The sequence below is a fragment of the Bos javanicus genome, chromosome 21 (assembly GCF_032452875.1).
Source record: "Bos javanicus breed banteng chromosome 21, ARS-OSU_banteng_1.0, whole genome shotgun sequence".
Classification (NCBI taxonomy): Eukaryota; Metazoa; Chordata; class Mammalia; order Artiodactyla; family Bovidae; genus Bos; species Bos javanicus.
In genome coordinates, this window is record NC_083888.1 from 21,928,806 (window position 1) to 21,952,255 (window position 23,450).

Below are 23,450 nucleotides of genomic sequence, written 5' to 3' on the forward strand. Positions count from 1 at the left end.
TCTCTTTGCTATACACCTGCAACTAACACATTGTTAATCGACTACATTTCAATTTAAAAAATAAATAAAGTAAAAATGGTTAGGATAGAAAATTTTGTTAAGTGTATTTCACAATTTTACAAAATTATGTGAAATGAAAACAACCAGCTACAAAAGGATTTTGTTGAATTTTACAGTATTCCATTTATATAAAATGTCTGCTTTGATTTACTAAAAGCCAATTGTTGATTAAAAAATTAAATAAAATAATAAAATATCTAGTAAAGGTAAATTATAGAGATTCAAAGCAGATTAGTGGATGTCTGGGGCTGGGAGTGGAAATAGGCATTGACTAAAAGGACACACAGGATCTGGGATGATGAAAATATCCTAAAAACGGACTGTGGTGGTAGGTGCACAGCCCTATAAATGTACTAAAACCCATGAACTCTACACTTAAAATGGGTGAATTTTATACATTATATGCCAATAAAGTGTTGTTTTTTTTTAAAGGCACATATTTACAAAAGTAACAGAAGAAAACAAAGTGGGAAAGGCCAGGATGTCCCTGGAGGTCCAGTGGTGAATACAAGGGGTTAACACAGTGGTTAGCCACCTTCCAACACAGGGGGTGAGGGTTCGATCCCTGCTCAGGGAGCTAAGATCCCATATGCCTTGTGGCCAAAAGATAAAACAGAAGCAATATTGCAAAAAATTCAATAAAGATTTTAAAAATGGTCCACACCAAAAAAAAAAAGTACGAAAGCCTTGGAGCAAGAGAAATTTTTTAAATTGACCTGAAATCCAGGAGCCATGAAGAAAAAATGGTAAATTTGACTACCCAAAACAATATAAAGAGCAAATAACCAAAAAAAAAAAAAAAATCCAACAATTATGCATGGCAAATTATACTATAAGCTAAATCAAAAGACAAATGACAAACTGGGAGAAAATATTTACTATATACATATAAAACAAAAGACTAATCGTCCTATAAAGAGATCCTAGAAATCAATAACAATGATTCAAAAGGAAAATAGGCAAAGTGTTATGAACTGCTAGCTCATGGAAAATGAAATATAAACTCCAAAATCACATGAAAATATGCTCAACCAAACTCATAATGAGCAAAATACAAGTAAGCTGTCCTGATATACCACTTTTCATTTATTAGAATGGAAAAAATCTAAAAGTCTGAAAACACAATGCTGGCAAGACTATAGGAAAAAGTGACTTTCACTTTTTGTGAGGGTAGGGGAGAACAATGTAAATACATCAACTATTTATTCATTAAAAAGCAGGAGGAGGGAGTCTATGATCTTATTTTAACTACCTTGTTTTTCTGAGACACTTGGCACTTGATTAACTTCTTCTCACTCCCTGATCCCTTGGTTTCTGTGTCACCAACCTCAGAACCTGACCTCTTCTCTGACATCCCATTAAATACAGTGTTCTAGGAGTCCAACCTTTGCCCTCTCTTTCCACTCTGCAGTCTTGTTTATTCATAGATTCAATCATCACATATCAGCATGTATCACCCAAATCTCTTCTCCAGACCAGACCAATTCTATCCAGTTGGTAAGTATATCCAGTTATTTACTGAAAATCACCCAGGTGTTACATAGACACTTTAAATTCAACCCGTACAGAGCTGAACTCAATCCTTTTCTTCTACCTCCCTCCATATACTCTAGCTTAGTGATTAGTCCCACCATCCATGTAAGTCCTCTAAATTTTACCTTCCCAACATCTCTCACATCCAACCCACTGGCTTTATTATTTTTTTTTTTTTTTATTTTTAAACTTTACATAATTGTATTAGTTTTGCCAAATATCAAAATGAATCCGCCACAGGTATACATGTGTTCCCCATCCTGAACCCTCCTCCCTCCCCATACCATCCCTCTGGGTCGTCCCAGTGCACTAGCCCCAAGCATCCAGTACATTGCATCGAACCTGGACTGGCAACTCGTTTCTTACATGATATTTTACATGTTTCAACGCCATTCTCCCAAATCTTCCCACCCTCTCCCTCTCCCACAGAGTCCATAAGACTGTTCTATATATCAGTGTCTCTTTTGCTGTCTCGTACACCAGGTTATTGTTACCATCTTTCTAAATTTCATATATATGTGTTAGTATACTGTATTGGTGTTTTTCCTTCTGGCTTACTTCACTCTGTATAATAGGCTCCAGTTTCATCCACCTCTTCTATGACTACTGCCTTACTTCACATCTCATCTCCACTTATCCACACTACTGAGGCAATACGACAGTTCTATCTCTAGTACATCTTTCTAGTTCGTCCACCAATATATAATTATTGTTCGTAAAGTGAAAATAAAATTATTGAGCTGTCTGCTCAAAATCTTCTCTTCCCACCTATAGGATAAATTCCAAACCCCTAAGTACAGAGGGCCTTCCATGATCTGGCTTGGCTCTTGCTGTCCTCTCCTTTCTTCTTATTGAAGTGATTCTCTAGATTCAAACCATAATTTTACGTGTAGTGCAGTATATCACAGTGTCAGTCAGCCTCTTTCCCCAGCCACCCATGTCTCTTAACCAATGGACTCATGATCAAGTGGCTATAACAGCCAAGATGAAGGTTAGCAACATGGACTTTCACTCACCAAGACCAACTTGGTTCTAGCCAATGTTGAGTGCCTAGACTGCCAACTGCAAAGACCAACAATGCCACCATTCCTGACACCTTCTTCTTTCTAGAATAGACTCGATACAGAGGGCTTCCCTAGTGGCTCACCAGTAAAGAATCTCCCTGCAGTGCAGGAGACCTGGGTTTGATCTCTGGGTCAGGAAGATCCCCTGAGGAAGGAAATGGCAACCCGCTCCAATATTCTTGCTTGGGAAACCCCATGGACAGAAGAGCTTCATAGGCTACAGTTCATGGGGTCACAGAGAGTTGGACACAACTTAGCAATTAAGCCACCACAGCCACAGATCTGTCTTCCTTGTCTTCAGTATTTCCATCAAAACCACCACCCATGAATTTACAGAATGCCTATGACTCATTGTGATATTCCATACAACACTGCTTCTGATCAGGAAACTTATTCTACAGGTAATTAAAGCACAACGGTCACATGGGTCCACAGTCATGAATTTCACTGGTCTTATGTGTCCTCCATCATCTGAAGTGGCTGGCCTGAGAGAACAGCGGAAGAGTAGACATTATAAATTCATTGTCTTTCAGTGCCAAATCCATCCTTCTGTGTTACTAGGCTGAGCCCTGTAAACAAGGGCACCTTTTCCCACTGCCTCAAGGATTTACGTTTTTCTTAACAAAGGCACTGCAGGGCCGCTGCAAGATGACAGGGAGTGGGAGGGACTTCTCTTCCCATGGAGTGTTTGTATTTCACCAGGTAGCCAGTAGATCTGAGTACAGGAAGTCTGCAAGTGCTCACCTCGGAGACCATCACAGACTGGCTCCTGCCCACACACACTGGCAAATTTCTCAGCCTCTCAGTAGGCCGCTTCTATGGACCAGTTCCAGCTCACTGCTCCTGCAAATGTCACTGCATGTCCCTGTGGCAGCCACACCCTCTCTAAAGAAGTCTGTTATCTCAGGTTAGGAAGAGGCTTGGAGGGAGGTATTCTGCTAGTTCTTTGTTAACTCCCTTATCCTAGAAGGCATAATTACTGGTTTCTGCACACACTATTTCTGAACCCCTTAAGAGTCCTCTTTTACCCATTTTAGTGGTTGAGCATCTTTTCAGTTCAGTTCAGTTCAGTTCAGTTGCTCAGTCGTGTTCAACTCTTTTCGACCCCATGAATGGCAGCATGCCAGGCCTCCCTGTCCATCACCAACTCCCAGAGTTCACCCAGACTCACGTCCATCGAGTCAGTGATGCCATCCAGCCATCTCATCCTCTGTCGTCCCCTCTGTCGAGCATCTTTTACCAGTTGACAACTCTCTGTATTTAATACCCTGCTAGTGAAAAAGATTTTCCCGATCCTAAACAAGACCAGATTAGCTTTCAATAATTAAAAAAAGTAATGGATCTGTCCTCGGTCTTGTATATGCGTCCTATTTGCAGTACACTTGCTCATATTAGGTCCAAGTCTAAGAAGAATCTAGGCTTCTGTGTGCTTCACTAGAGGGCCAATTTATTAAAAAGAAAAAGTTACCAAAAATATCTGCAATTCAACCAGAAATCACTACAGTAGCCATTAAGAGTTAAGTGATCCTAAAAGATAGATATAAAAAGAGGGACTTCCCTGGTGGTCCTGTGGTTAAGATTCTGCCCTTCCACTGCAGGGGGCAGGGGTTCAACTCCTGGTCAAAGATCCCACATGCTTCATGGGCACGGCCAAAATATTTTTTCTCTTAAAGAAAGACAACAAAAGAAAGGATTGTGCCAAGTCTTAAAGTCTTCAGATTTTGGTAGGAAAACATACAGATAATTAAAATCCAAAGAAATGCCAAGTTCAATCAAGTAAAGGAAAAGACCTAAGAAGACACTAAAAGGAAATTCTGTGACAGTCAGACTAGTCCATCAGGGTTCAAACACGGATCCAATCAGGCTGACCAAAGTCCTCTGGTCATTAAGAATTCTCAGCAAAAAACAAAAACAAAAATTCATAGCAAATAGAGAATTACAGATAAAAGTAATATAAAAATTTGGCATAACATACTTATTTAGCAAATAATCATCTTTTCACTCCAGGAAAATTTACAATTAAGCACAGAAATGCTTAAAGGAAATTATGTAGTGTTAATACTCTTATGTTAAGGACTCTGCATATTTGGAATCTTAAGTTTTTGTAACATTTAAAGAGAATCTGACCTATTAAAGTAGGTCAGGTTTGCAATTTTAATTCAAAATGTACAATTGTTATAGATTTATTTTTTAATCAGAAAGCTTACTATTTATATATTACATTCAAATTTAAAGAATTTCCTTTTTAAGAAGGTTGATTATTCAACAAACCTTCTTAAAAAGGAAATTCTTTAAATTTATAAATCAAATGTAATGTTTTTAAGATGTCTGTTTACAAATTAGCCTAAATATTCAAAGGCCCTTAAAAGTGATTCTTAAAATTTGCTAGACCTGGGAAGTCCCTGGAAGCCCAGTGGTCAGGGCCCTGTGATCTCACTGCCAAGTGCCCAGGTTCAATACCTGGTCGGGAAACTAAGATCCCACGGGCCTCGTGGTGTGCCAAAAAAAAAAGCTGCTAGACTTTCAATGGGATAAGATTTGAAAACTGATTCTAAAAGATTTAAGAACTTAGTTTTTAAATTTTAGCCGTTATAAATTGAGGTTTTTTAAAAAATACAAGAATTCTAAACAGGCTTTTCTGCGCACAAAGGCTATCTCAATGGGCATTAAGAAATTAACCTACAACCAGAGGAGTGATGGAACCAACTTGCTAAATTCTGAGGAATCTTGCAAGCTGATTGTTAAACACAGTGTTATAAAAATTAGTACAATTACTTTAAAAACAAAGTTAACAAATAATCTAAATTCATCAGTTTCTAATTATTTTATTACATTTTACTATTATCTATGTTCTTGAGATTATTTTTTAAATTTTATTCATAAGGTGGAAATTATAGTTGCATCCTACTACATTTCTTCCTAATTCAATATTCAGTGATGTCATGTCAGTAGCTTGAAATTGGCCATAGTGGAAGTATTTACACCACAGAAATGGGCAAACTACAAATCAAGGCTTGTGGATTAAGGAAAGCCACAGAAAAGCTGTGCTCTGATATTACAGTAAAAGAGCCACAATGTAAAGGGGAGAAGACAAATAAAATAGTACATAACAGTTAAAAGGGCTCTAGAGATCACCTAATATTCTAGGTGATCCTTATTCCTTGGAAGGAAAGTTATGACCAACCTGGATAGCATATTTAAAAGCAAAGACATTACTTTGCCAACAAAGGTCCATCTAGTCAAGGCTATGGTTTTTCCAGTAGTCATGTATGAATGTGAGAGTTGGACAGTGAAGAAAGCTGAGAGCCGAAGAACTGATGCTTTTGAACTATGGTACTGAAGAAGACTCTTGAGAGTCCCTTGGACTGCAAGGAGATCCAGCCAATCCATCCTAAAGGAGATCAGTCCTGGGTGTTCATTGGAAGGTCTGATGCTGAAGCTGAAACTCCAGTACTTTGGCCACCTCATGGGCAGAGTTGACTCATTGGAAAAGACCCTGATGCTGGGAGGGATTGGGGGCAGGAAGAGAAGGCGACGACAGAGGATGAGATGGGTGGATGGCATCACCAACTCGATGGACATGAGTCTGAGTGAACTCCGCGAGTTGGTGATGGACAGGGAGGCCTGGAGTGCTGCGATTCATGGGGTCGCAAAGAGTCAGACATGACTGGGCGACTGAACTGAACAGTCTAGGGCAGTACACAAAGACTCAGAAATAATACAAGGGGAGTTCTCAAGACAGTTAAGTACACAAAGTTTGAATAGAACCATGTTCATACACACAGTGAAATGAAATAGGCAGGAAAATTAAACCCCAGTTTACAAGAGAGAGAGAGAGAGAAAGAGCAGACTGTAAAATGACTAGGACTTATTGCAAATGCCATTCTAAGGGGCTTGGGACTTTAACTTACAATAGGATCTACTGAAGTTTGAGGACAGGAGAGAAGACATTAATCTGGCAACAGCTTATTGGATGCCATGAAGGTAGTGAAACACTTTAATTCTGAAAATTGTGAAGCAGACAGAAAAAAAATTACATACAGTGAACACACAGGGGGGCCTGGAGGGCTACAGTTCATAGGGATGAAGAGAGTTGGACATGACTGAAGTGATTTAGCACACACAAGTTAAAAATCAATTAAAACTCAAAGCTCAAAAGAATACATACTCTGGTTCCACTTCTATAAAACAAACCCATTGATACTGACAAAAAGCAAATCAGTGGTTTCCAAGTGTTAGAGAGATGAACTACAAGGGATCTCGTGGGTGATAGAAATGTTCTATATCTTTACTGTAATGTATGTACATAACTGTAGAAACTTATCAACTGATACATTTTTTTTTTTCTGGCCTTGCCGGGCGGCTTCTGAAATCTTATTTCCAGACCAGGGATGGATCCCGGGCCATCAGCAGTGATAATGCCGAGTCCTAACCACTGGACTGTCAGGGGATTCCCTCAGCTGATAACACTTTAAATGGATGGAGTTTACTATATTAAAGTATTCCTCTGTTAAAAAATAATTACAACTCAAATTAATCAAACATTTAATGAAACTTCTAGTTTCCCTCTTTTTATCTAGTAAGCTCTCAGTATGTATGCATGCATGCATACTCAGTCACTTGAGTGGAGTTCAACTCTTTGCGACTGTATGGACTGTGTAGCCCATCAGGCTTCTCTGCCCATGGGATTCTCCAAGCAAGAACACTGGAGTGGGTAGGCATGCCCTCCTCCAGGGGATCTGCCCAACCCAGGGACTGAACCCTAGTCTCCTGCACTGCAGGCAGATTCTTTACCGCTGAGCCACCAGGGAAACCCCTCAGTACCTATAATCACCATCAATTTTTTCCTCAGATACTCTGTGCAGGTAAAACTTCATTTCTAACTTTTCCTCACCCCATCCCCATGCAATCCAATCCTTCCCATCCCGTCCTAACAATCTCTGGTAGGCTGCTCATTTTCTTCACCTGTATAATGGGCATAAAATGACCTACCTCACAGGTATATAATGCACTCCACATATAGCAAGAGCTCAAAATAGTTACTGTTCTGCCTTAGTCATTTTCTACATATTGATGCTCCTTGAAGGTCAGAGTCTGTCTTACTTATCTTTGCATTTTTCTCACTGAACCTAGCATAGGGAACAATAGAGGCCCCAAATAAGAATTTCTCCAGAGAAATGTCTGTGGCACCTAGAAATTCAGATATGGATGAAAAAACACTATTCAAGTGAGAATTTTAAATGTTATAAAGTCATAAACGTCGTGCAATTTGAAAAGGAAAGATCAATTATGACTGAAGGAAGCAGGAAACATGTCTAAGAGGAGGTAACACTGAGGTAGCTGAGGTCTGAAGGGGAATAAGGGGAGGGTGCATATTTTCTTCCCTAAATGGTAATTATAAACTGCAAAATATAAGTCCAAGAGAAAAACCTTTAATAGTGACATCAGGATCCTTCTTAACAGCAAACTACTGTAAAAAGGTCCGAGGCAAGCAAAACTAGGCTCTGCAGACACTACTGACCTCGAAGACAAAAAGAAGCAACTTTTTCCAATGACTAAATAATTACAGGGCTTCCCAGGTGTCTCAGTGGTAAAGAATCTGCCTGCCACTGCAGGAGACACGGGTTCCATCTCTGATCCGAGAAGATATCCTGGAGAAGGAAATGGCAACCCACTCCAGTATTCTTGCCTGGGAAACCCCATGGACAGAGGAGCCTGGCGGGCTACTGTCCATGGGGTCGCAAAAGAGTCGGACACGACAGAAACGACTAAACAACAACAAATAATTGCAACAGTAGTATCCGGAATATGATCTCTAAGTTCAGGATGGAGTAAGGTTTAAGGACAAAAATCAGGAAATGTAAGTTTCAAGATCCCTGTACCACTAATATTCTGAGGTACACCTTAACGCTAAAGTGGACTCGAGGGCAAGCAGAGTAACTGTTTCAACTCTGACCTCGAAGGTGGTTCCAGGAAGTCAGTACAGACCGCTGGGGCCCAGCTGTACAACGGGCTCAACGTAGAATGGCTTTTGTGAGGCCTATAACCGTCTCCTCGAGCATCCCAGAAGCCAGAGAAGCAGTGCACTACTAAACCCAGTTGCCGGAATCCATCGGAAGTCACTGCGATTGAAGTTTGCCGCCTTATCCAGTCTAACACAATAAGCAACCCCAACTCCCACTTACAAAGAGCCCTACGGTTTGCACTTGCTTCCCTGTCTCATTATGGGCAATGGAACGTGACGATCAGGCTTCCCGCTCCGCCCGGAGAAGGCCCAGTCTCAGCCAAGGGCTAAAACAGCGAGTGGATAAAGCTATCTCTGGACACAGAATCCACAAAGAGATGGAAGAGTCCAGGCGTCAGACCCGCTCAGGCCCTCACACTGGGGCCCAGAGGTCCGCGGGGCAACAGTGGAAGGTACAAGGGGAACGGTGGGCGGCCAAGCTCACCTGCCGCTTGTTCATCCGCCGCACATCGTCCAAAAAATCTAGAGACAGCATGGCAGGGCCGGCGAGGGGACACGGGAAGAAGAGAGGGCGCGATGTGACCGGCGGGAGGAACGGCTGGCGCACGAGCCAAGCGCACACTGGACAGGACCCCGCGGTGCCCGCGCTTCCGCTTCCGGGGTGGAACCGGCGCGGCCCCGCCCCCTCAGCGCGACGAGGGGACAAAGGGACTCCCGACCAGTCTCCTGGCCTGGCCTCGCTGAAGGAGGCTCTCGAACCTCCTGGAGCTCGTCTGCTGAAGCCCACTTCCCGCGCTCATCCTCGCGGCCCCACACTGAGGTGGCCGCTCAGGGTTAGATAGGAGACCACTTTGCAACCTCCGGAAGGCGGGACCTAGCGCACGCCTGGCCAATAGGGAACCGTGTCTCCGCGGGCAGAAACGGCCCCTGAGTGGCCAGCCTCAGTTCAAGCCCGGGCCGCGAGTCTGGGTGTGGCGCTGGACTTGTCCTGAGCTACGGGAAACTGACGACTGAGGTATTTCCATAAGTGCTCTTGGGTTAGGGCGGAGGCTGTGACTTGCAGAGCACTGCCTGAAGCTTTCAGGAGTTTAAGAAGCTCTTAGTTGCAGAGAAAATCTGATAGGATTAAAAACAACCAAACCCAGAAGTGAGAGGGAAACAAGAGGAGAAAACTGCCAAACCATGGGGCTTCCCTGGTAGCTCAGATGGTAAAGAATCTGCCTGCAATGCGGATACCTGGGTTTGATGCCTGGGTCAGGAAAATCCCCTGGAGAAAAGAATGGCTGCCCACTCCAGTGTTGCTTAGAGAATCCCATGGACAGAGGACCCTGGCGGGCTACAGTCTACGGGGTCCCAAAGAGTCAGACACGACTGAGCACCTAATGGATGACGGATGGATTCATCAACTTATAAAGGGATGAACAAAATATGGTATATCCATACAATTTAATATTATTTAGAAACAGAAATATTGTGACACAGATGAACCTTTAAAAATATTAGATTCTGAAAACATTGGTTCTTAATGAAAGAAGCCAATCACCAACGACCATGAATTTTATGTAAAATGTCCGGAATAGCCAAATCCATAAAGACAAAAAGCAGTGGCTGCAGAGGGCTGGGAGGGTTAGGTAAAGTGGGAGGTGATGCTAGTGGGTATGGGGTTTCTTTTGGGGGGGAGGTGTTGAAAATGTTCTAAAATTGATTGTGGTGATAGTTATACAACTCTCAATTGAGTTCAGTTCAGTTCAGTCACTAAGTCGTGTCCCACACTTTGCCACCCCATGAATCACAGCACACCAGGCCTCCCTGTCCATCACCAACTCTCGGAGTTCACTCAGACTCATGTCCATCGAGTTGGTGATGCCATCCACCCATCTCATCCTCTGTCGTCCCCTTCTTCTCCTGCCCCCAATCCCTCCCACCATCAGGGTCTTTTCCAGTGAGTCAACTCTTCACATGAGGTGGCCAAAGTATTGGAGTTTCAGCTTTAGCATCAGACCTTCCAATGAACACCTAGGACTAATCTCCTTAGGAATGGACTGGTTGGATCTCCTTGCAGTCCAAGGGATTCTCAAGAGTCTTCTCCAACACCACAGTTCAAAAGCATCAGTTCTTTGGCGCTCAGCTTTCTTCACCGTCCAACTCTCACATCCATACATTACCACTGGAAAAACCATAGCCTTGACTAGACGGACCTTTGTTGACAAAGTAATGTCTCTGCTTTTGAATATGCTATCTAGGTTGGTCATAACTTTGCTTCCAAGGAGTAAGCATCTTAATTTCATGGCTGCAGTCACCATCTGCATTGATTTTGGAGCACAAAAAAATAATGTCTGACACTGTTTCCACTGTTTCCCCATCTATTTCCCATGAAGTGATGGGACCAGATGCCATGATCTTAGTTTTCTGAATGTTGAGCTGTAAACCAACTTTTTCACTCTCCACTTTCACTTTCATCAAGAGGCTTTTGAGTTCCTCTTCACTTTCTGCCATAAGGGTGGTGTCATCTGCATATCTGAGGTTATTGATATTTCTCCCGGCAATCTTGATTCCAGCTTGTGTTTCTTCCAGCCCAGCGTTTCTCATGACGTACTCTGCATATAAGTTAAATAAGCAGGGTGACAATATATAGCCTTGATGTACTCATTTTCCTATTTGAAACCAGTCTGTTGTTCCATGTCCAGTTCTAACTGTTGCTTCCTGACCTGCATGTAGGTTTCTCAAGAGGCAGGTCAGGTGGTCTGGTATGCCCATCTCTTGAAGAATTTTCCACAGTTTAATTGTGATCCACACAGTCAAAGGCTTTGGCATAGTCAATAAAGCAGAAATAGATGTTTTTCTGGAACTCTCTTGCTTTTTCGATGATCCAGTGGATGTTGGCAATTTGATCTCTGGTTCCTCTGCCTTTTCTAAAACCAGCTTGAACATCAGGAAATTCACGCTTCATGTACTGCTGAAGCCTGGCTTAGAGAATTTTGAGCATTACTTTACTAGCGTGTGGAGAAGGCAATGGCACCCCACTCCAGTACTCTTGCCTGGAAAATCCCATGGATGGAGGAGCCTGGAAGGCTGCAGTCCATGGGGTCGCGAAGAGTCGGACACGACTGAGCAACTTCACTTTCACTTTTCACTTTCATGCATTGGAGAAGGAAATGGCAACCCACTCCAGCATTCTTGCCTGGAGAATCCCAGGGACAGGGGAGCCTGGTGGGCTGCCGTCTATGGGGTCGCACAGAGTCGGACACGACTGAAGTGACTTAGCAGTTACTAGCATGTGAGATGAGTGCCATTGTGCTGTAGTTTGAGCATTCTTTGGCATTGGAATGAAAACTGACCTTTTCCAGTCCTGTGGCCACTGCTGAGTTTTCCAAATTTGCTGGCATATTGAGTGCAGCACTTTCACAGCATCATCTTTCAAGATTTGAAATAGTTCAACTGGAATTCCATCACCTCCACTAGCTTTGTTCATAGTGATGCTTTCTAAGGCCCACTTGACTTCACATTCCAGGATGTCTGTCTCTTGGTGAGTGATCACACTATCCTGATTATCTTGGTTGTGAAGCTCTTTTTTGTACAGTCCTTGTGTGTATTCTTGCCACCTCTTCTTAATATCTTATGCTTCTGTTAGGTCCATACCATTTCTGTCCTTTATCAAGCCCATCTTTGCATGAAATATTCCCTTGGTATCTCTGATTTTCTTGAAGAGATCTCTAGTCTTTCCCATTCTGTTGTTTTCCTCTATTTCTTTGCATTGATTGCTGAGGAAGGCTTTCTTATCTCTCCTTGCTATTCTTTGGAACTCTGCATTCAGATGCTTATATCTTTCTTTTTCTCCTTTGCTTTTCACTTCTCGTCTTTTCACAGCTATTTGTAAGGCCTCCTCAGACAGCCTTTTTTTTTTTTTTTTTTGCACTTCTTTTCCATGGGGATGATCTTGATCCCTGTTTCCTGTACAGTGTCACGAACCTCCATCCATAGTTCATCAGGCACTCTATCTATCAGATCTAGTCCCTTAAATCTATTTCTCACTTCCACTGTATAATCATAAGGGATTTGATTTAGGTCATACCTGAATGGTCTAGTGGTTTTTCCTACTTTCTTCATTTTAAGTCTGAATTCGGCAATAAAGAGTTCATGATCTGAGCCACAGTCAGCTCTCTGTCTTGTTTTTGCTGACCATATAGAGCTTCTCCATCTTTGGCTGCAAAGAATATAATCAATCTGATTTTGGTGTTGACCATCTGGTGATGTCCATTTGTAGAGTCTTCTCTTGTGTTGTTGGAAGAGAGTGTTTGCTATGACCAGTGCGTTCTCTTGGCAAAACTCTATTAGCCTTTGCCCTGCTTCATTCCATACTCCATGGCCAAATTTGCCTGTTACTCCAGGTGTTTCTTGACTTCCTACTTTTGCATTCCAGTCCCCTATAATGAAAAGGACATCTTTTTTGTGTTAGTTCTAAAAGGTCTTGTAGGTCTTCATAGAACCATTCAACTTCAGCTTCTTCAGTGTTACTGGTTTGGACATAGGCTTGGATTACCGTAATATTGAATGGTTTGCCTTGGAAACAAACAGAGATCATTCTGTCATTTTTGAGATTGCATCCAAGTACTGCATTTCGGACTCTTTTGTTGACCATGATGCCTACTCCATTTCTTCTGAGGGATTCCTGCCCACAGTAGTAGATATAATGGTCATCTGAGTTAAATTCACCCATTCCAGTCCATCTTAGTTCGCTGATTCCTAGAATGTCGATGTGCACTCTTGCCATCTCCTGTTTGACCACTTCCAATTTGCCTTGATTCATGGACCTGACATTCAGGTTCCTATGCAATATTGCTCTTTACAGCATCGGACCTTGCGTCTATCACCAGTCACATCCACAACTAATATTGTTTTTGCTTTGGCTCCATCCCTTCGTTCTTTCTGGAGTTATTTCTCCACTGATCTCCAGTAGCATATTGGGCACCTACCAATCTGGGGAGTTCCTCTTTCAGTATCCTATCATTTTGCCTTTTCATACTGTTCATGGGGTTCTCAAGGCAAGAATACTGAAGTGGTTTGCCATTCCCTTCTCCAGTGGACCACATTCTGTCAGACCTCTCCACCATGACCTGCCCGTCTTAGGTGGCCCCACACGGCATGGCTTAGTTTCTTTGAGTTAGACAAGGCTGTGGTCCGTGTGATCAGATTGGCTAGTTTTCTGTGATTATGGTTTCAGTGTCTGCCCTCTGATGCTCTTTCGCAGCACCTACCGTCTTACTTGGGTTTCTCTTACCTTGGACATGGGGTATCTTTTCACGGCTGCTCCAGCAAAGCGCAGCTACTGTTCCTTACCTTGGACGAGGGGTATCTCCTCATGGCTGCCCCTCCTGACCTTGAATGTGGAGTAGCTCCTCACTGAATTGTATACTTCAAATTGGTGAGCTGTATGGTATGTGAATTATATCACAATAAAGCTGTTACAAAAAAGAAAAAAGAACCATTGACTTCTTGTTTGTTGTTAAATTTCCAGTGGCGAATGCACAAGCTGACAAACATTGGGCACCCAACAAATATTTGTTGAATTTAAAATATGTGTGTGTGTTGGGTATCTCCAGCTATTGTACATAGATAAACCACACCTATTGAGTCAAAATATGAACCCCTGATTTCTCAAAATTAGGAAGGCCTGTGGAGGAAAATAGACATAAGCTCCATGAAGGCAAGGACATTTTCTTGTCCATTCATCTCTCCCCAGCCTTCTTAACAGTACCTAACTTTCTTCATATGTGTTTGTTTTTTTTTTTAATTTATTTACTTAATGTATTTTTGGTTGCACTGTGTCTTCGTCACTGGGCACAGGCTTTGTGTAGTTGCGGCCAGCAGGGGCTACTCTAGTTTCCGAGCATGGGCTCGAGGGTACGAGGGCTCAGTAGTTGTAATATAGGGGATTATTTGTCCCATGGCATGTGGAATTTAATTCCCTGACCGGGGATCACACCTGGGCCCCCTGCATGGGGAGCATGGAGTCTTGGCCACTGGACCACTGGGGAAGTACCCTACTTTATAAACTTTAAATGTCAGACTAATTATGATTTTCTCAGACATCATGTTGCATCTCAATAGTCATTTCACTCTTTAGGTTGTGTTTGCTCTATAGTTTGTCTCAGCTAATGTTCAGTTGGTAGGATGCAGTTACTCTAATGTATTGTTTCATGATAAGTGTTTATGTGTTAAATTTGAAATTTCACTGTATTACATTTTATTTTCAACTAACAAAAACGGCTCATTAATTCAAATCAGTTAGTTGAAAGTTGATTAAATCAGGATGCTGAATATGTTCAAACTCAGAAAAAAAGTTGTAAATGAAACATTGCCCAGGAATCCAGTGCAAATATATATACTGGGTGAATCTGACTGCACTGGGACTGGGTAACCCACAAGTGTAATGAATTATGATGAGCAGCTGAAAAAGAACGGTGGTAATAGACATATGATAAGCCTCTAAGAAGTATGTTTTATTAAACTGGCAGTAGAAAACAAATGTATGGTTACAAGCGGGGAAAAGAAAGCAAGAGGGATAAGTTGGGAGATGCAGATTGCCATGTACACACCACTATATATAAAATAGATAACTAATAAGGACCTACTGTATAGCACAGGGAACTCTGCTTAATACTCTAATGACTTCTATGGGAAAAGAATCTAAAAAAGAGTAGATACAGGTATGTTGTATATGTATAATGGGTTCACTTTGCTGTACACCTAAAACAAACACAATATTGTAAATTAACTATACTCTAATTTTTACATTTTTTTATACTCTTATGAAAATGTTTAATAAATAAATTAGATAAACTGGTTGTCTATTTGCCCCTGATTCCCAGTGCATCACGTGTGTTTCATTCCATAGCTTATGAGATTTGATCAAAAGTGTCAACTAAATCTGTGAGATTTTAGTCCCTTTTTTTATAATGGCCAATCTGATAACCAAAAAACCTTTTTCTAGAGGAAGAAAAACCCACAAAATAATACTAATATAACTTTGATAAAATTTCTCGCTAAAGATCAAAACTATAAAGCTATACTTTGAAGCTATGCTTTTTATAGCCAAAACAGTGACAAGTCACATTTTTGCCAAAAAGCTTTTAAAGTCAGTCACAATGTTAATGATTAATAGCTCAGTAAGAAAACTAAATAAGATTTTGGCAAAAGTCCTTTATCAAAAGATATTGTTGAAAGAAACAGATACTGCTGGACATTGCATAATATCCATGGCATATAAAGTAGACAAACACATTGTCTGGAGTTGCCTAGGGCTGCTAGAGAAAGCCATCCTACTGTGGTAGGTCCTGGAAACCTAGCACACCCTTTTCCCCTCATTTTCATTGATCTGATGAATTAGTTATCTATTTCTGTATAACAAATCACCCCCAAACCTAGCAACTTAAAACAAGAAACATTATCTCTGTTTCTGTGGGTCAGAAATTTGGGACCGCCCTCACCTACCAGAGGTTTAGGTTCAAAGTCCCTCCGAAAGTTACAGTCAAACTATCCAGAGGGGCTGCCGTCTCGTCTGAAGGCTTCACTGAGGGAGGGTCTGCTCCATGCTCACTCATGTAATTGTTGGTAGGTCTTGGTTATTCCTGGGCCAATGGATTGAAGCCTCAGTTCCTACTTGGCTGTTTCCCATAGGTCTCCTTCAGTTGCTTGCCATGTGGACCTCTCTTTAGGGCAGCTTACAACATGCCAGCTACCTTCTACCAGAGTGAATGATCCAAGAGAGAAAAGAATGAATCTAGGATAACCAACTTATCCTGATTTTCCTGGGTTTTGCACTGAAATTCATTTATTTGGCTGCACTGGGTCTTAGTTGTGGCATGTGAGATCTAGCTCCCTGACTGAGGATAGAACCAGGGCCCCCTACAATGGGAGCTTGGAGTCATAGCCCCTGAACCACCAGAGAAGTCCCCTACGTTCTTAATATCTCTCTTTGACCACTTTCTTCATTCCCACTGTCATTACCTTGGTTCATGGTACTTTCACTTATCCTGATTATTGCAGTGAAGCCCTAATCTGTCTTCCGACCTGCAGTCTTGCTCCAGGTCTTGCCTTACTCCAATCTACCCTCCATACTGCAGCCAGAGTGATTTATCCAAGCCATTAATTTGGTGATGTTACTTTCTTACATAAAATCTTTCAGTAGATCCTCCTGACTCGCAGGATATGTCAAATTCCTTAGCATGCTACAAAAGACACTTTGTGATCTGGCCCCTTTCTCCCTCTCCTTTCCCTGAATGCCACATGCTCTCACTTTTGTGTAAGTTGCCTCCTCTGCCTGAAAAGAGATGCCTCCTCCATCTCACCCCAGCATTTTTTTTTTAAGTTTTTTTTTTTTTTTTGTGGCTGTGCTGGGTCTCCTCTAGTTGCGCTGATTCGTGGTTACTCTTTAGTTGCCATAAGAGGGCTTCTTATTGCGGTGCCTTCTCTTGTTGAGGAGCATGGGCTCAAGAGCCAGAGCTCAGTGGTTGTGGCGCACGGATTTAGTTGCTCTGGGGACATGTGGGATCTTCCCAGAACAGGGATCAAACCCTGCACTAGGCAAGCAGATTCTTTAACCACTAGACCACCAGGAAAGCCCACCCAGCACTTTTTATTCCTCCTTGCCTTTCAGATTCAAGTCATTCACCACCTTCTCTGGGAAGCCTTCACTGCACTTCTGTTTGCATTCTTACCATCGTTTGTGTATTGTGTAGTTGCACATTGTGTATCTGTTGCTCTCACCAGACTCTGAGTTTCCTGGGGGCAAGAGCTTTAAAGCTTATCTTTTTACTCCCAACTTCTTAGGTGAAACAAACACATAAGAAAGATTGTCAAATGAATGAGTGGAGGCCCAGCCCTTCCAGAGACAGATGGATCAAGGATGACTTTAAGGATAGGATTACCCTCACTCAGATTCACAGTGTGTGCTCAAGGCTGAAAGTGGATTTATTGAAATAAAAAGCAGAAGATATAGGGAATTTCCCTGGTGGTCCAGTGGTTAAGACTCCATGCTTCTGTTTATGTGTGGCTGAATCCCTTCTCTGTGTACCTGAAACTATCACAACATTGTTTGTTAATCAGCTATATCCCAATACAAAATAAAAAGTTAAAAAAATAAAATTAAAAATGCTAAAAAAAATTGCCAAATACTCTTGTACTTCCACTTCAGGGGGCACAGATTCCATCCCTGATCAGGGAGCTAGATCCCACATGTCACATGGCATGGCCAAAAAAAAACCCAGAAGATATAGCCCTCGTTCTTGAAGGGTTTTCAGTATCATTTGCAGCAGCAGAAGAAAAAGGTATCTATTATGAAAGGAAACAAGCTACATATAACTGTCAGCCTATACATGCTATTGAAACTCATAGAAGAAAGACTTTTTCAGGCATGGCCTTACTCAAAGGAAATTCTTTAGGGAAGCTGGACCACAGCTAGGTCAGCTTGGTATTGTAATAAAGGAAGCATAATGTCCAGCACAGGTTAGAAATGGGGTTAGGTGTGGGGAGATGGCTAACTCCCGGTTTTCATTCCTTGGGAGCTTACAGTTTTGAATAAAAGGGAGGCTCAGTAAGAAATAATTGGGATGAAAAGAATCCGTCAGGAAGGAAGAGGACCTGGAGAGATTAATGTAAACTGGGTGGATCTGGAAAGGCTTAATGAGGCTTCCCTGCAGTGTTAGGATAGAAACAGTACCTCTTATGAAAATAATTCAGATATTTAGGACAGGTGATACCACACTACATAAGATGTGAAGCCTCAGGAATGAACTTTTCCAAATGCGGGTCTCTGACTTGCTATTTTCTCTGCTCACCGGACTGCCAATCTTTCCAAACACCTAAGTCTTCTGGACCCCATCAATCACAATGGCATGTCTGGTATTTTTCTTTACATATATTCTGCTGGCCTGCCTGAAGGAAACATGGAGTATAAGTCAGGCCCATTTAACTTTTTCTTTGCTTGGTTTTGGGGGGTTTTGTTTGTTTATTTGGCTGCATTGGATCTTAGTTGCGGCATGCAGGATCATTCGAACTCTTAGTTTCGGCAAGTGGTGTTTAGTTCCCTGACCAGAGCTCCAACCCAGGCCCCCTCCATTGGAAGCACAGAGCCACTGGACCACCAGGAAAGTCCAAGATCCACTCGACTTTGAATCACAAATTAATCCACTCACTGGCTGTGTGATCTTGGGCCAATTAATTAACTATTTTTATCCTCACTTTTCTGGCATGTAAAATGGGGAATAAAAATAATTTCATCATTCGAAGATTACACAAGACCGTACATGTTGCTAATGCTGTTTGCACAATGCATGACAAATGCTAAGTGGCAATAAATGCTAATAATTATTAAAAACAGGAAGTGGATTCAGCTGATATCCAAATGCTCAGGCCTAAGAAAGCCTGTCATTATATAATTGAACCTCGGTAAGTCACTTCTATACAAATCAAGGGTGTTTACCAGCAGAAGCAAAGGTGACGCCATTTTGGAAAACTCTATTCAAGAAAAAAAAAAAAAAAAAGCTATGATCTCACCCAGTTTTCCTTGACCATCCCCCAGTGAAGGAAGTGGTGAGTAGAAAGAGAAGGTCTCCCTGTGACCCTGACAGGAAAGGAAGTGGCCCCGGGCATATTGGGTAGGCTAGTGCCCAGGTCACACTGGGTGTCTAGCTCTTCCCCAGTGCTGCCTCCCAAAAGGATCTATCTGGGTTTGCTGAGGGGGGACCCATCCACCCCACCTCCCCAAGATCAGGTCAGAGGCTAAAGAAATGGGACTTTCTGCCTACCAACCCAGTGGCTACAGACATCAGAAACTTTGGTTTCAAATTGTCTGCTGGGATTCCCCTGGTGGTCCAGTGTCTAAGACTCCCTGCTTCCAATGCAAGAGCCCTGGGGTTCAATCCCTGGTCAGGCAGCTAAATCCCACATGCTGCATTTAAGACCCAGTGCAGCCAAAGAAACAATTAATAATAATAAAGTAATTGTAACTATTTAAAAAAAAATAGTAATGAAGTTGCTCTGTATAACATGAGGCATCAGGAAGAAGTATCACTCCCCCAAATCAAAGGTGTCTTCTGTGTAGAGAGTATTACTAAGGTCACTCAAGTCTCCCTGGGTGAGTTTCAGAGAGCTCTCTTTAAAAAGTCCTGGACAGCTGCAGGGGCAGCTGGGAGAAGGAAGCTCGGCTTTCCGGACTGGTATGTGTGTGCAAGTGGTGGGGGGTGGGGGGCATCAATTTCCTGTTTGGCCATTGTGCTGTGGCTAAAAGGAGAAGGGGCCTTGCTGTTTGCTTTTTAGTTCTTAGGAGAAAGGCATGGGTTTTTTGTTTGTTTGGTTTTAATTTTTCATTATATATATAAATGTGCTTCCCAGGTGGTGCTAGTGGTAAAGAACCCCTGGGCCAACGAAATAGACATAAGAGATTTGGGTTCCATCCCTGAGTTGGGAAGATACCCTGGAGGAGGGCATGGCAACCTGCCCCAGTATCTTGCCTGACAAATACCACAGACAGAGGAGCTTGGCGGGGTGCAGTTCATTGAGTCACAGAGTCAGACATGACTGAAGTAACTTGGCACACATATATGTACATATACATATACACACACATTTAAAATATTTATTCATTTGGCTGCAAACAGTCTTAGTTGTGGCATGGAGGACCTTCAGTCTTCAGTTGCGACATGTGAACTCTTGGTTGCAGCATGTGGGATCCAGTTCCCTGACCAGGGATCAAAGCCAGGTCCCCTGCGTTGGCAGCATGGAGTCTCCGCCACTGGACCACCAAAGAAGTCCTGCCATGTTGTGAACGTGGAGGTCTTGTGTGTGAAGCGAGGAGAATAAGGGGGGCAGCCAACCGTAGCCCCTCCCCCTAACTGGGGCTTCCACCCACTCAGTTGTCACTGATGAATTATCTCTAGAGCTTTTGCATCTTGTGGCTAATGACAGGGGTTAGCTCCTCTTGGTAGCTTAGGGATCCTGTGGGAATCTGTTGAGGCAATAAATCACTACTGGAAATGTGGTTTGTGTAAATTTGGATTTGAATATAATGTTCGCTTAATGTAACCACATGCAAAGAAATGATCATTAGCAATCATTCCTACATGCACTCAAGCATTAAGAAAGATTAACCTAAAGGCTACTTTGAGTGCTGAAACTCAGTATGCTTTGGCCACTGCCTCCCTGATCTCTGATTCCTTGCCATCCTTCACCCTACAATCCAGGCCTATGAGAACACTTGCTGCCCCAGGATGTCATAGAGCACAGAAGTGAGTTCTGGACCAAACTGCTGTACCTTTTACAAACTACACGACTATAGACAAGTTATTTTAACTTCTTTGTGCCTCAGTTTCCTTATCTGTAAACAGGGATTGTGGTATTAAGGTTTTTTTTTTTTTTTTTTAATGAAGATAAAGATTTCACATGCATCGGGGCAACTAAGCCTATGAGGTTGCAATGATTGAGCCCATGCACCTAGAGCCCGTGCTCTGCAACAGGGGAAGCCGCTGCAGTGAGAAGACGGCTCGACACAACCAGAGAGAGTCCAAGCTCAACAACAAAGACCCAGCACAACCCCAAAACAAGGTCAAGTGAGCTAAGAACGTAAATCACTAGAACAGTGAAAGTGTTGGTCTCTCAACGTGTCTGACTCTGCGACCTGATGGACTGTAGCCCGCAAGGCTCCTCTGTCCAGGCAAGAATACTGGAATGTGTTGCCATGCCCCTCTCCAGGCGATCTTCCCAACCCAGGGATCAAACTCAGGTCTCTGGCATTGCAGAAAGATTCTTTACCATCTGAGCCACCAGGGAAGCCCCAGAATAGTACCTGACACTTAGTAAATAATATTTATTGGGGTTTCCCTGGTGGTTCAGTAGTTGGTAGTCCACCTTGCAATGCAGGGGACACCAGTTCAATCTCTGGTCTGAATGGATTTCCCCAGGTGCCTGTGTGCCGCATCTACTAAGCCTGCAGTCTGCAACAGGAAAAAGTCACTGTAACAAGAAGCCTGTTCGTCGAAACTAGGAAAAGCCCACATGCAGCAACAAAGACCCAGTGCAGCCAAATAAATAAATTGTTGTTCAGTCACTCAATGAGTCTGCTCTTCATTGGAAGGGCTGATGCTGAAGCTGAAACTCCAGTACTTTGGCCACCTAATGCGTAGAATTGACTCATTTGAAAAGACCCTGATGCTGGGAAAGATTGAAAGCGGAAGGAGAAGGGGACGACAGAGGATGAGATGGTTGGATAGCATCACTGACTCAATGGACATGAGTTTGAGTAAGCTCCAGGAGTTGGTGATGAACAGGGAGGCCTGGCATGCTGCAGTCCATGGGGTCGCAAAGAGTCAGACACCACTGAGCGACTGAACTGAACTGAACTAAAGTCACCTTCAGCATCGGTCCTTCCAATGAATATTCAGGGTTGATTTCCTTTAAGATTGACTGGTTTGATAATAAATAATTATCATTGTTAGGATGTACTTCCACGTGGAGGCCTGAAAAGCTCCTCCTTCTTCCAGACCTTGTTTAAGTGTCATCTGCTCTGTGAAGCCTGCTTAGACCTCCCTGGGGCAGAATTAACATGCCTTCATTAGTTCCACTGCCATATTTTATATGTCCTTTTATCTGTCCTTTGGTACACTGAACTTCAATCATGCCCAGTTATCTGAATCAAATGTACGGTTTCAAGGCCTGATATAATCCAGAAAAAGAATAGTCACTGTGGGAGAAATTCTTGCTTTTTTAAAGAAGAGATTGTTAACCCACGTGAGTCTGTAACTAGGAAAGTTGAACTGAACGGGTGGAGGAATACTTTTGGGGTAGAGTACTTCCTGGGCTGGGCCTGCCCTATTCCAGATTTGTCAACATCCTTCCTTCCAACTCCTTCCAGCTGCTAACTAGACTGCCCAGAGAAAAATGCACCATACCAGCCTTACCTCTCACCCTGAGGCCCCAGCTGTGCCCAGCTTCTTTCAGTTCCACAAAAGGATGCCAGGCCTCCCCTACCTCTGCTGTTTCTGCCTCGAGCATTTTTGAGCCCTCTCTTCTCCCTTTTCCTAGCTGTTCTTTAGGCAATCTTTGTCCCCTCCTCCACCCCAAAGGCTTTCTCTTATCTCTCCAAGATGGCTCAAATTATTCTACCAAGTAAAGATCCCTTGGAGTCAGAAATGGCAACCCACTCCAGCATTCATGCCTGCAGAATCCCATGGACAGAGGAGCCTGGTGGGCTACAGTCCATAGGGGTGCAAAAGAGACACGACTGAGCCATTGAGAGAGAGAGGAAAGCAGCCACTCAGACCTTCATATTTCCCCTATCACAACATTTACTACATTTTATTAATATGTTAATTGTTTGCCTGGCTTTTCTGCACAGTTGTAGGTTTCACAAGCTAGGAAATATGCCTGTAAAAGTAGCCCTGGGCACAACCGACCCATAGTTGATGTTTAGTAACTGTTGTTAAGAGTAAAAAGAAAGAAACGAACAAGTGAACAGAAGGAATGAACATCTGGCAGCTGGCGCCTGCATGCATTCCCTGCCTCGTTAGCTTCCCAAGGGATTCTGTGCAGCTTGGGGCTAAGCAAACAACAAACAAACACTAAAGCCATCTCTCGGGGATAGAAAGAGAGCTGTATGTGTGTAAGTCACTCTGTCGTGTCCAACTCTTGGCAACCCCATGAACTGTAGCCTGCCAGGCTCCCTGTCCATGGAATTCTCCAGGCCAGAATACTGGAGTGGGTAGCCATTCCCTTCTCCAGGGGATCTTTCCAACTCAAGGATGGAACCCAGGTCTCCCGCTTTGCAGGCGGATTCT

At 42.8% G+C, this 23,450-nt stretch overlaps 1 protein-coding gene and 1 long non-coding RNA gene across 2 annotated transcripts in view; one reads left to right on the top strand and one right to left on the bottom strand.

Moving 5' to 3' along the window:
• The window catches only part of SEC11A (SEC11 homolog A, signal peptidase complex subunit), a 33,241-nt gene extending 23,799 nt beyond the window's left edge, over nucleotides 1-9,442 (bottom strand). Inside the window, exon 1 of the mRNA XM_061394035.1 lies at nucleotides 9,107-9,442. Coding sequence (XP_061250019.1) covers nucleotides 9,107-9,157 — 51 coding nt within the window. The 5' untranslated portion in view covers nucleotides 9,158-9,442. The remainder of the gene's footprint in view (nucleotides 1-9,106) is intronic.
• Nucleotides 9,443-9,542: 100 nt separating this feature from the next.
• Nucleotides 9,543-23,450, top strand: part of LOC133233918 (uncharacterized) — a 32,682-nt gene continuing 18,774 nt past the window's right edge. Inside the window, exons 1-2 of the long non-coding RNA XR_009731917.1 lie at nucleotides 9,543-9,637; nucleotides 21,048-21,222. This is a non-coding gene — a long non-coding RNA (uncharacterized LOC133233918). The remainder of the gene's footprint in view (nucleotides 9,638-21,047; nucleotides 21,223-23,450) is intronic.